The sequence below is a fragment of the Geotrypetes seraphini genome, chromosome 8 (genome assembly GCF_902459505.1).
Source record: "Geotrypetes seraphini chromosome 8, aGeoSer1.1, whole genome shotgun sequence".
In the NCBI taxonomy this organism is placed as follows: domain Eukaryota; kingdom Metazoa; phylum Chordata; class Amphibia; order Gymnophiona; family Dermophiidae; genus Geotrypetes; species Geotrypetes seraphini.
In genome coordinates this window covers 106,241,620-106,253,790 of record NC_047091.1, presented here as the reverse complement: position 1 = coordinate 106,253,790, position 12,171 = coordinate 106,241,620, and the positions used below count along the sequence as shown (strand labels likewise).

General features: G+C 42.0%; 1 protein-coding gene across 4 annotated transcripts in view; it reads left to right on the top strand.

Moving 5' to 3' along the window:
• KDM4B (lysine demethylase 4B) overlaps positions 1–12,171 on the top strand; it is a 354,261-nt gene that overhangs the window by 169,002 nt on the left and 173,088 nt on the right. For all 4 annotated transcript variants that reach the window (XM_033955335.1, XM_033955336.1, XM_033955333.1 and 1 more), the window contains exon 7: positions 579–682. In XM_033955335.1, the coding sequence (XP_033811226.1) occupies positions 579–682 (104 nt within the window). The remainder of the gene's footprint in view (positions 1–578; positions 683–12,171) is intronic.

Below are 12,171 nucleotides of genomic sequence, written 5' to 3'. Positions count from 1 at the left end.
GCAAATGCTTTTAGTATGCAACATTAAAGAAAAAGTTGCTGAAGTTCTGAAATTTATGGCACACATTCCTCATTAAACCTATCGGTTGGCTCCATTTTGGATACTTTTGGCAGTGTTTCTAGTTATTCACACCTTCCTTCCCAAATGCCTTAACTGTGCTTTTATCCTTTACGGGATGCCCCAGCATCTTAGTGTGGGGTAACCTAGCAGAACGTACACTATTGATGTGGGTTATGCAGTGATACACCATGCCCCTAGTGGCTTGGGCCATTGGGATGGGGATGACACCATTCCTGGGCTGTTGGAAACATGTACTGCCTTTAAAATCTCATGTGTAAGAAGGTATACCGCAAATAGCAGTTTTCTTTTTATGAGCTTGCAGCTAAGGGTACACACATTATCCCACAAAGTCTGCTGCTGTATAGTTCATCCTGGTTTAAGTAATAGAATATTTGGTAATTTGCATTGTGCTGGTTGGTGCTTATGATTTAGGATTTGTTATCAGTTTTAGACTAAGTGGAAGTATTTGTGGCATAAGCAGTACCTTACTGATGCTCTCCTTTTTTCATTTTATTCAGGATTTTTTCCTGGAAGTTCACAAGGGTGTGATGCTTTTCTTCGACATAAGATGACACTGATTTCACCCTCCATCCTGAAGAAATATGGTATCCCTTTTGATCGGGTATGTATAATGCTGCAGAAACTAAGTGGAGAGATTGATGTGATGTTGGGATCATGTGAAAAAAATGTTCTTGCACCTATTTTTCCATTATGAATATCTCTATGTTTATGCTACAGATCACAATTAAGAAAAGTATGATAGATCTCTGTGCGGCAGCTACTGCTGCAAGTGAGTGAAGGGAATGTTTAACCTTGAATGCTCATTTATTAGGAGGAGTTGTGCTAATGCTGTAGCAGTGGGACTTGCAATCTTGGCAGTGATCTTTGTTGACAAGTCCCATGCTAGTCTTAGAGTTTCTCAAATCTAGGGATTCAAGCTTAGATGCATTAAACTCTCCAATTTTCTAACAGTCATCGCTAAACCTGGTTTAGCAATGACCTAATTTGCCAACCTGATGCACTTAATGGCTCACAGCATATTTTTCTGTGTGTTTCTAAACTCTCCAATTTTGACTTGCAAACAACCTCATTAGTATTAAAATGAGTTCATTGATATTAAAACGAGCCTAGCTCATAACATTGCTAGGGCATGCCTTAAATCTACCGACGGTTGCTAAGGGCTCAAGATTATTGACAGGTCTACCATATTTTTTCTTGTTGTTTGTTTTTTTTTTATGGTCACAGATGCTGTGTGTGTTACGCACAATATCTGTCCCCATTAAAAAAAATAAAATAAAATTTCTGCTGCTTGCCTCCCCCACCCCCCAACGATGCCTCCAAACAAAAATAAAGAGGCAGGAGGGATGCTCACTCCCTCTTGCCTTGGCCTCCTAGACCCCTCCCCCTGTGAACATCGCAACCCCTGGGCACGCTCACCACCCCCTGCCAAGATCACAGCGGCCCCCAACCCACACACACACCCGTGAAGATCCTAGGCAGAAGGGATGGCCACTCTCTCCTGCCCCGGCCACTCAGCTAACTCCACACCTCTGCCCTGCCCCCATATCTTATTGAAGAGTGCAGGAGGGATGCCCAGTCCCTCCTGCGTCAGGTGTGCCTTTCCAAAATGGTGGGCCTTTCCAGTGCAACCTGGGATGCACTGGGAGAGGTCTAAGGCCTTGATTGGCTTAGGTGCCTAAGACCCCTCCCATAGGAGAGGGGCCATAGGTGCCTGAGCCGATCAAGACCTTAGGTCCCTTCCTGGTGCATTCTGGAATACACTGGGAGGAGCCTAAGGCCCTAATTGTCTAAGACACCTAAAGCCTGTGGGAGGGGCCTTAGGCACCTGAGCCAATCAGGGCCTTAGGCCCCTCCCAGTGCATCCCAGGATCTTCACAGGGGTGTGTGTCATGGGGGACATGATCTTCATTGGGGGGGGGGTGTCTGGGTAATCACGATATTCACAGGGGGAGGGTCTAGTGTGTGAGGGGGTTCGGGTGGCATGATCCTCAGGTGGGGGTCTGGATTATCTGAGGATAGGATCACATCGCTTCTGGTAGGGAACAGACTGTTTGACCCAAATGAGGATAATAGCCAGGCATGTGTGGACTGAAGTAGTCTGGAGAGATTAAATAAATATTTGATTTGTACGCAACTTAATTCAGCTGCTCTGGTTGAATACTGTCATCTTCAAAGGGTACCCAGAGGGCTTCATATTAATAAGGAGCCAAGGTTTTTGGATGATAGTGATTACGTACGCAGATGGAATAAAGTGTTAACCCAGTGCTCGCTGGATCTTATGCTGTTTTGGATAAGAAGCTGAGCGAGGCACAGAAAGAGTTACAAGTAAAAATTGCAGAAATGCAACAGACTTTAACTGATGAACGATTTGATCAATTATTTTTTAATCATACTCAAACAATGGACAAATACAAAGTAGAGAATAAGCAGCAAAATATCAATAAATTCAAAAGAGACGAATTTGATTATACAAAAGGGTATATTTATACCTGGATGAATAAATCTTATAGATCCCGTAGAACTTATCAGAGTCCAAAAAAAGTTACATATATTTACTCTTCAAGTGCATCATCAGCAGAAGATCTAGTGACAGCAAGTGCTAGTGGTAGTTCTGGGGAGAGTGGTAATCCAACATTGCCAGGGGATTTTTTATGGCTTCTACCCAAAGCTGGTATAAAAACAGTTCAAATACAAACCAAGCAAGTAAAGATTTGGAGATAGTATTATCAGTATTACAGCATGGATTATCATTTGTCCCCTTTTCAAAATATGATTCTTTTCAAACACGTTCTTATCTGTATCGCTTTTTTCGTCAACTGAGATTACGAGTACATTTCTCTAGTGAAGTGGGTGAGGAAGAGCAGACTGGTCAACGTAGTTTCTCTAATGTTTATAAGACTCACTCTCACTGGCTTCCCCCCGGCCCGAATGACCCTATTATAGAGACTTTTCAGAGATTGCTTATGGAGCAACTAGATCAGATTGAAAATGCTTCAAGTACATTTTCATATAATTTATCCAAAAAACAAAATAAGGCTTTACAGGATCTGAAGGGTGATGTTTCAGTAGTGGTCACATGAGCTGATAAGGGGGGGGGGGCAGTGGTCATTTTGGACAGAGACAACTAGAGGATCAGGAATATTATACTAGGTTGGAGGGTGATCCTATTGGAGAATTTGCTCAAAAAGTGGTGCAGGTTTTGAATAGTGCCTAGCAAGCTGGGGCTATAACTATGAAAGAGTGTAGGTATTTGATGGTTGAATACCCAAAAGTTCCCTTTATCTACTTTATACCTAAGATTCATAAGACCCTTATACAACCCCCCGGGAGACCTATTGTCTCTAGTAGGGGTTCATCGTTTCAACCTCTTTCACAGTTTTTTGATTTTTACTTGCAAGAGCTGGTTCAACAGATTCCATCATTTATACAAGATTCCATGCATTTAATCCATGAGTTGGATAAGATTTCTGTGACTGGCCCCATAGTTTTGGTGACACTGGATGTTAAGGCGCTTTATACTAACATTCCGCAAAATCAGGCAGTTCTTCTGGTCCGAGATAGTGCAGCTAGTCTGGGTCTTTCTAACCCTTTACAGGAGTTTTTGGGAAATTGTGGTGAACTGGTTATTACTAATAATTATTTTTCATTTGGGGGTCAATTTTTCCTACAAACCAAAGGCGTTGCAATGGGGGCCACTGTAGTGCTGTCCATTGCATGCCTGTACATGGACAGATTTGAAAGGCAGTTTGTGTATGTCAGCCCCTATGCTGGGTGCATAGGTGCATGGAAACAATTTATAGATGACGTACTGCTGCTCTGGACCAGGTCCATGGCTAGGTTGCAGCAGTTTCTTGAATATTTGGAAACATGTGACCCCAATATATCATTCCAGTCCACCATTTCCCAAACAACAATCCATTTTTTGGATTTAGAATTGACACTTAAGGGCAGGGCAGTTTATCACCTCAATTTATTGAAAAGAGACGGACCGGAACACTGTCCTTCATTATAACAGCTATCACACTCAGACACTGTCCTTCATTATAACAGCTATCACCCTCAGAGGTTGAGAGACAGTGTTCCGGTTGGGCAGTTTTTGCGATTAAAAAGGCTTTGTACTGAAAGGACAAAGTTCTGCAGACGAGCGGATGAAATGAGTGCAAAATTTGCTCAGCGGGGATACTCCCTTAGAGTGATTCAGAGAGCCCTTAAGCAAGCTATGTATGCTGACAGGCGATGGTTATTGACTCGAAAGGATGAGACAAGATGTGCACAGCCAGTCACGTGTGTGCTACCACACTCTTATCAGGCACAGGAGCTAAGGAAAAGTATATGGAAATTATGGCCGCTTTTTCACTTTCATCCCCGACTAGTGGAAATGCCCAGGTTTGCCTACACTAGGGGTAGGAATTTGAAGGAATTGTTTTCTAGTCCTGCAGTGACAGTGAGTGGGGCTGCAATACAACTGGGCATGGAATGTCAACTAGCCACTCTACTCTCTCTTGACTCACAACAATTGGCTATGCTCTCTGGATCTCAAAGAAGCCTACACTTATATCCTAATTCACTCAGCTTCCAGAAAATATTTCAGATTTCAAGTGGCACACACCACTATCAATACAAGGTCCTACTTTTCGGCCTTGCATCTTCTCCCAGAGTCTTCACCAAATGCTTGGTCGCGGTTTCAGCAGCCTTGAGGTCTCAGGGTCTTCAAGTCTTTCCCTGTCTGGACGACTGGCTCATAGAAGACCCTTCATGTCAGAATATCATTCTAGCGACGAATCACACCATCTTGTTTCTCCAGAACTTGGGCTTCGAGATCAACTTTCCAAAGTCACAGCTTTGTCCATCTCAGAGGCTTCAGTTCATTGGAGCACTTCTCAACACTACTCGAATGAGAGTATTCCTTCCACAGGATTGTCAGAATGCTTTGCTTCAACTTTGTCATTAAGTGAACCAACTCCAGTCCATTTCAGCCAGACAAATGATGGTTCTTCTGGGCCACATGGCTTCTACAGTCCACGTGACTCCTCTGGCGAGGCTCCATCTCAGGACACCTCAATAGACTCTAGCCTCACAGTGGTCTTAGGCTACTGATCCTCTCTCGCAACACATTTTTGTAATTTCATCTCTTCAGCGGTCACTACAGTTGTGGATGATTTCATCCAATCTCTCCAGAGGTGGTCTTTTTCGTATGCCACCTCATCAAAAGGTACTGACCATAGATGCATCAACTTACACCTGGGGGTGCGTCTGGATGGTCTCCACACTCAAGGTTATTGGTTCATCTGGGAACAGAAGTTCCATATCAATCTTCTGGAACTCTGAGCGATTTATTATGCTCTCAGAGCTTTCCAGCATCTCATAGATAATCAAGTCCTCTTGCTTCGCACGGACAATCAAGTAGCATGTACTAAGTAAACAAGCAAGGAGGCACAGGATATCTCCTTTTTTGCCAGGAAGCTCAAAAGATTTGGCATTGGGTGACTGCTTGGAACATCTACCTCACTAATGGACACTCAATTCTGCAGCTCTTCATCCTATCTTTGCTCAGTGAGGCACTCCTCAAGTGGATTTGTTTGCATCTCCCCACAACAACAAGTTGCCCCAGTTCTGTTCCAGACTTTACTCACCTCACTGTCTGGAAGCAGATGCATTTCTGCTGGATTGGACATGCAAGTTTCTCTACGCATTTCCACCTGCTCCTCTCATTCTAAAGACTCTTGTCAAAGTCAAACAGGAGTCAGCCACCACAATTCTCATAGCTCCTCGGTGGCCCAGGCAGCCATGGTTCTCCCTTCTACTTCAGCTCGGTGCGAGGGAGCCAATGCCTCTGCCGATATTTCCATCTCTTCTTACGCAGAATGAAGGTGCACTTCTATATCCCAACTTTCAGTCTTTACACCTGGCAATTTGGTATCTCTTGGGCTGAATTCAGCTGACAGTCACTTTTCTCAGCCTGTTCGACTTATTCTAGAAGCCTCCAGGAAACCACCACTCAGCAATGCTATCAGCAAAAGTAGACTTGTTTTTCTTTTTGCTGTCTTCTTCATTATGATGATCCAAAATCCATCTTAGTTTCACTAGTCTTGGATTACCTTCTTCATTTGTCTGATTCAGGATTCAAGTCTACATCTATTATAGTCCATTTCAGCGCTATTACTACTTTTCATCAACCAGTTGTCTCTCCTGGCTGGGATCTAGGAACTGGATTCACAGGGCAACAAGGCACAATTTTCTCGACTGTAACGATACTCCAAAGAAAAGAAGGAAAAAGAATCGCTCCAACAGAACTCCCCTGTAGGCAGTAATCAGCAGTCCACCATTTGATGATCAAGGAGTACTTGAGGATAAAGCCATAGGAGAGTCTGAATAAATTCTTTGCTTTGGTCTTTACAGAAGAAAATGTAAGAACTCTAGCTGAGCTGAAAATGGTTTTGAAGAGAGATGATACAGAGGAACTGAAATAAATTTTTGCAAACTTGGAAGACATATTAGAAGCCAAATTGACAAGTTAAAGAGTGATAAATCAACAGGACTGGATGATATACATCCCAGGCTACTGATTTGCTGTTAGTGATCTGTAACTACTACTCCCACTAGAGTCACAAAGAAGACAGTCCATGCTTGTAACTTGTCGCTAAAATCGTCTTTAGTGCCTGAAGATTGGAGGGTGGCCATAGTTAATGCCAATTTTTTTTAAAAAAAAAGGTTCCAGGGGAGATCTGGGAAATTACAGACCGGTAAGCCTAAGAGGCAAGGGTTTGATTCTGTGTACATAGTTTGCAAAGGAACAATGGAGCTAAAGTCTTTCTCATCTCTGTATATTTTATAACATTTTTGCTGTGAGAAGTATGTTATCTCTGCAGACACAAATTCACAGTTGTAAGAAATGCAAAACCAAACATCTATGATATATATCTTCTAGATGGAAAATTTGACTGTGAGGTTATGAATGGATTAATGGAATTCATTTACCAAAAAATTTAAACATTGCATGAATATACAGCCTCATGCTATATCAAGGTGGATAAAAGTGAGTGATTTTTTAAAAAATTAAAAAATTGGATTTATTTTATTTAAATTGGATTTTTTTAAATAAAATGCTTTTTTGAGGAAAAATCTATCTGATAGTTTTCTATTTAAGATGCATTATTGTCCAAAAGTTATTCATCAAAAATTAATTTTTAATTATGTAGCATGAGGCTGTATATTCATTCAATATTTAAATTTTTTGGTAAATGAATTCCATTCATCCATTTATAATGTCATGGGCATGATTTAAATCAAGTCTTTCTGACTAGTGATTTAAATTAATTTGACTTAAAACAAATCCACCCTGTTCATAATTAAAAACTAATCCTTATTTATTTGGACTATAATGTATCTTAAATAGAAACTATCTTTAGATATATTTTCCCTCAAAAAAGCATTTTATTTTTTTTTTTAAATTACGATTTAGATTTTTTTAATCCATTTATTTTAAATCATTGATTTTTATCCATCCTCTGGCACTTTTCCACTGCTCTTCAACCTAACATTTAAGCAATGTGTTAACCAGGGTGCTGCAGTTGGATTGTGACCTCACAGTCACAAGTTAGAACCACATGAATGGGCACTAGTTTCTGGGGAGACAGCACAGCTATTAGAAGTTGGGGATTGCCCCAGATAAATTCAAAATGTACTCTGTACTGTTCCCTCAATCCAGGCAGCGCAAGCATGGTCTGCAATCCTTTTACTATTTCTTGAGAAAATGGACTTCTTTACACATTCCCACCATTTCCATTCATCTGTTATTCACCATGAACTCATAATCTCTAGAGTACTTCAAAAGATACATTGGGACTCTGTAGACATCTTAGTGATTGCTCATGCTGGGTGAGGCAACTGTAGTTCTCCTGCCTCCTTTCTATGCAGGTGGGCAGCCTTATTTCCTTGGGTCTTTATTCTTCCTTCATCACTCAAAGCCAGGGTCAGCTACTGCATCCCAACTTTCCCAACCTCTCTGACAGCATGGAGATTCAGAAGTTCCTCATAGATGACATCCTAGTGCCTTAATAAATAAAGTCATTACTTTCAGCTGTTATAGAAGGCTCTAGTAATAGGAAATCTTACCAATCCAAATGAACTTGTTTCATTCATTGGGCTAGATCCAAAGACCAGGCTCCCATTACTTGTCAAAATCCCCTCTCACCAGGGCAGGATTAATTCATTGAGGGCCCCTAGGCACACAAGTATACTGGGCCCCCTAGCCCTGCCCCGCCCCACCCTGCTCCGCTCTCTGCCCCGTCCCCATTTATTTACCTGTTTTCTTTACTTCTTTATTTCCACTTGTATTTCTTTTTTCTTTTATTATAAAATTCAAAACAAACAACAAAGATTACCATACCAGTGCACAGTTTTAGTTCTATGCAAGCCCCAAACATCTATGAACAAAACCCCCCTTCTTCCCTTCCCACCTACTTGCCCAGGACTTTAACTTTGAACCCTTTCCATACGTATATAAAAGTATTCAAATGCATAAGTCTATATTAATAACCAAGTTTGCAACTCCTCTCAACTACCTCACTCTATGTCGTCCAACTTTAACCCATATGTATGTATAAACAAAACAACAAGGCAAGCAGTCCACCAAAGACTCCAACGTGGAACAAAAGATCAGCAGACAATAAGGAGATTCAAATCAGGTTTATTCAAGGTGCTTCCAGGAACCATGCCCGATGCATTTCGCCAAACAAGGCTGATCAATGCTAACAGAAAACCATGTCTTTCATACACACAGAAACACCCTCACACAGTATGGAATAAGTAATCACAAACTACCCCCCCCCCTTTTTTTTTTTTTTACAAAAGCACGGAAGTTTATTCAAGGTGCTCCCAGGAACCATGCCTGATGCATTTCGCCAAACAAGGCTGGTCAATGCTAACATGTCTTTCATGCACACAGAACCACCCTCACACAGTATGGAATAAGTAATCACAAACTAATCCCCCCTTTTTTTTTAAACAAAAGCACAGAAGAGGTTTTTAGCACTGGTTGGCGGGCTGAATGTTCTGCGCTGTTCTGACGATCATCGGAGCAGTGCAGAGCATTCAGCATGCTGGCTTGTGGACAGTACAGTTTAGGGGGTGAAGAAACAGTGGTGCATATCCCCCAATACTGAACAAAATATAAAGATAGCAGATGTAAATTTGAAAAAAAGAGAAATAACAAATCACTTTACAAATTAACAACTAAAAATGAAACAAAAAATGGAAAATAAGATAATACAATTTTATTGGACTAATACATTTTTTAATTAGCTTTAAGAGGTCAAACCCTCTTTCCTTGGGCCAGTAAAGTATACTACTGTTACAGTATCCTGTCCTGACCTGAGGAAGGAGAATTTGGTCTCTGAAAGTTAGTCAAAAATGTATTAAAATTAGTCCAGTAAAATGATCACCGTATTTCCATTTTCTATTTCTAAACATTTATCAACACAGCTACAATACTACTTTATCCTAAAGCAAAAAAATTGAATTTTTTTCTACCTTTGTCATGTGGTTTCTGCTTTCTTCATCTTCTTGTCATTCTCTTTCTTCCATCCACTGTCTGCCCCTTCCAGAAACTGTCTCTCTCCCTGCCATCTCTCCTCTTGACCCCCCCCCTTTGGTCTGGTATCCATCATCTTCCCTCTGTTCCCTCAAGATCTGCATCTCTCTTCTTTCATCTCTCTTTCCCTCCCCCACTGTGGTTTTTAGCATCTCTCTCTTCTCATTTCCTCTGCTCAGATCTGATATCTCTGTCTCCTTCCCCGTTCTCTGGCATCTTTCTCTTCTCTCTCTTCCCTTTCCTTTTCTTCTCTGGTCTTCCTTCTTTATTTTCTGCCTCCGTCTAAATTAAATTCTTTCTTATTATGCAGTCCTTAGTTGCCCACAGCATGCCTTCACCCCCTTGCCTTCACCCCTCCACTATCTCACTAACTCTAACTTCTTCCCCCATCCAGCATATGTCTTTTTCTTTATCCCTCCTTCCATCCAGTTTGTGTTATCTTTCTCCATTTCCATTTAGTATTTTCTCTCCCTTCTCCCCACTTCCACCATCTGCCCTCTTCTCTCTCCCCCTTCTCCCCACTTCCATCACCTGCCCCTTCTCTCCATCTACCACAGGCCCATCTCTCTCCCTTCCTCTCACCTTTCTTTCCGATTTTGGCAACAAGATCGGCAATGCCCCCCCCTTGATGACGCTCAAGATCGGCAAAGGGCCCCCGCCAGCATCAACAGCTCTTCAAATCAGCAATGCGATGCTCAGTCCAAAGCTTCCCTCTGACTCAAACAGGAAGCTATGTCAGAGGGAGTTTTGGGCTAAGCACCACGTTGCCGATCTGAAGTGCTGTTGATGCAGGGGAGAGAAGGAGGCCCGTTTCCAATCTTGAGTGCTGGGGGGGGCGTTGTCAATCTTGAATGCCGGGGGGGGGAGCCCGTTGCCGATAATCGCTGTTTGATAAAAAAAGGGGGGGCTCTCTCTTTGCCCTCCTTCAGCGGGCCCCCTCACAGTTTCGGGCCCTAGGCACGTGCCTCTTAGGCCTATTGCACCCTCTTAGCTGCTTCATCTGGCAGAATCAGGACTTATGACAACCCCTGTGCGGCTGCATTGCTCATTATTTGTGGCATACCATCAATAGCAGATGTGTCTCTGCATTTCCAGTGTTTCCCATTTAATGAAAGGATTTGCAAACATACTCCCTCCCCCCCCCCCAACACAGGCCCACATACTGCAACGGGAACGCAATGTAATCGTGGAAGGAGTCCTTTAAGTCCTTGGGCTTCTCATCTCTGAAATATCTCACCTGGAAAATGCTTCACCTCTGCACGAAGACATTGCGTTGTAAGCACAGGTCATCTATTTCCCTTATACATAGTTCTTCCACAACAGAGTGGTTCTGCACATGTACCCAAAATTCCTCCCCCCCATAAAAAAAATTCATCTTAGTCTATTGGTTTTCCATGCTTCTTCCTAGCACCCTATGCTTCGTCGATAGAATGGACATTGCATTCTTTAGACTGAAGGCGGTTCTTACTCTACTGTTTGAAGAACATGGAAAGCTTCCGCGTGTCCACTCTTCTCTTTGTCAGTTTCAACCCCAGTAACCCGGGGCTGCCAGCTTCTATTTTCACATGGGTTACTGACTATTAACTATTGCTTTTCCCATTGTAAAGAGTTGTTGGTATAAAAGATTTTTCAGTCGAATTTTGGCTTACCAAGCTGCCCTTTGGTATAAAAGCTTTGGTAAGTTGATTTCCAGTTCCTATTCTTACATTAACTTCAGGAAATTATTAAAAACCCATCTTTTTAAGAAGAACTCTTAGTAACTCAGTTGTCAAAATTCTTCTTTTTTCTCTTTGAATACTTTTCATTATAGAATTGTCATATCACTGCATATGCGCAGTTCTCTTTCTTGTAAACCACACTGAGCTGTGAGGTTGTAGTGGTATATAAGAGTACTGTTATGTTATGCTGTGATCTTGCTAGATTGCACAGGGCCTCATAAACTTAGAGCCACTCCTTCGTCCGTGGCCCACTTCAGGGAGACACAGCTGCAGGATATCTGTAAAGAAGCAACGTTGAGCTCCCTTCATATCTTCTCGAAACATCTCTGAAACATCTCTACATATCATCTCCAAATATTGAGGGAAAAATTCTGAAACAGATAACCAGCCACAGAGTCACAAATTTCAACTTGGAACTTAACAAGTGTACTTGCATCTCCCCTGCTTGTCTTTGCAGAAAGCAAAGTTGATTTCCTGCAACAGGGCTTTTTCATAGACAGCAGGAGAATGCTTCACTACCTCTCCACCCACCATCCCCTGCCATTATGTATGTTCCACAACTGGAGTAGCTAGGAACACAACTGAAGGAAACAGTGGGAGCTGCACCAAATGCAGAAACTCCTGCAACATGCCAAATAAGCCGAAAGGCTGATTTAGCTAGAGGAGAGCACAGTACAAAATCTTTCATAGATGTCGCTAGCACGTTTAGCTGTATTGCCCTGCTATTTATGGAGATCCCCTGTTACAGGTGAGCAATTTTTGCTTTTTACTTTTTTTTTT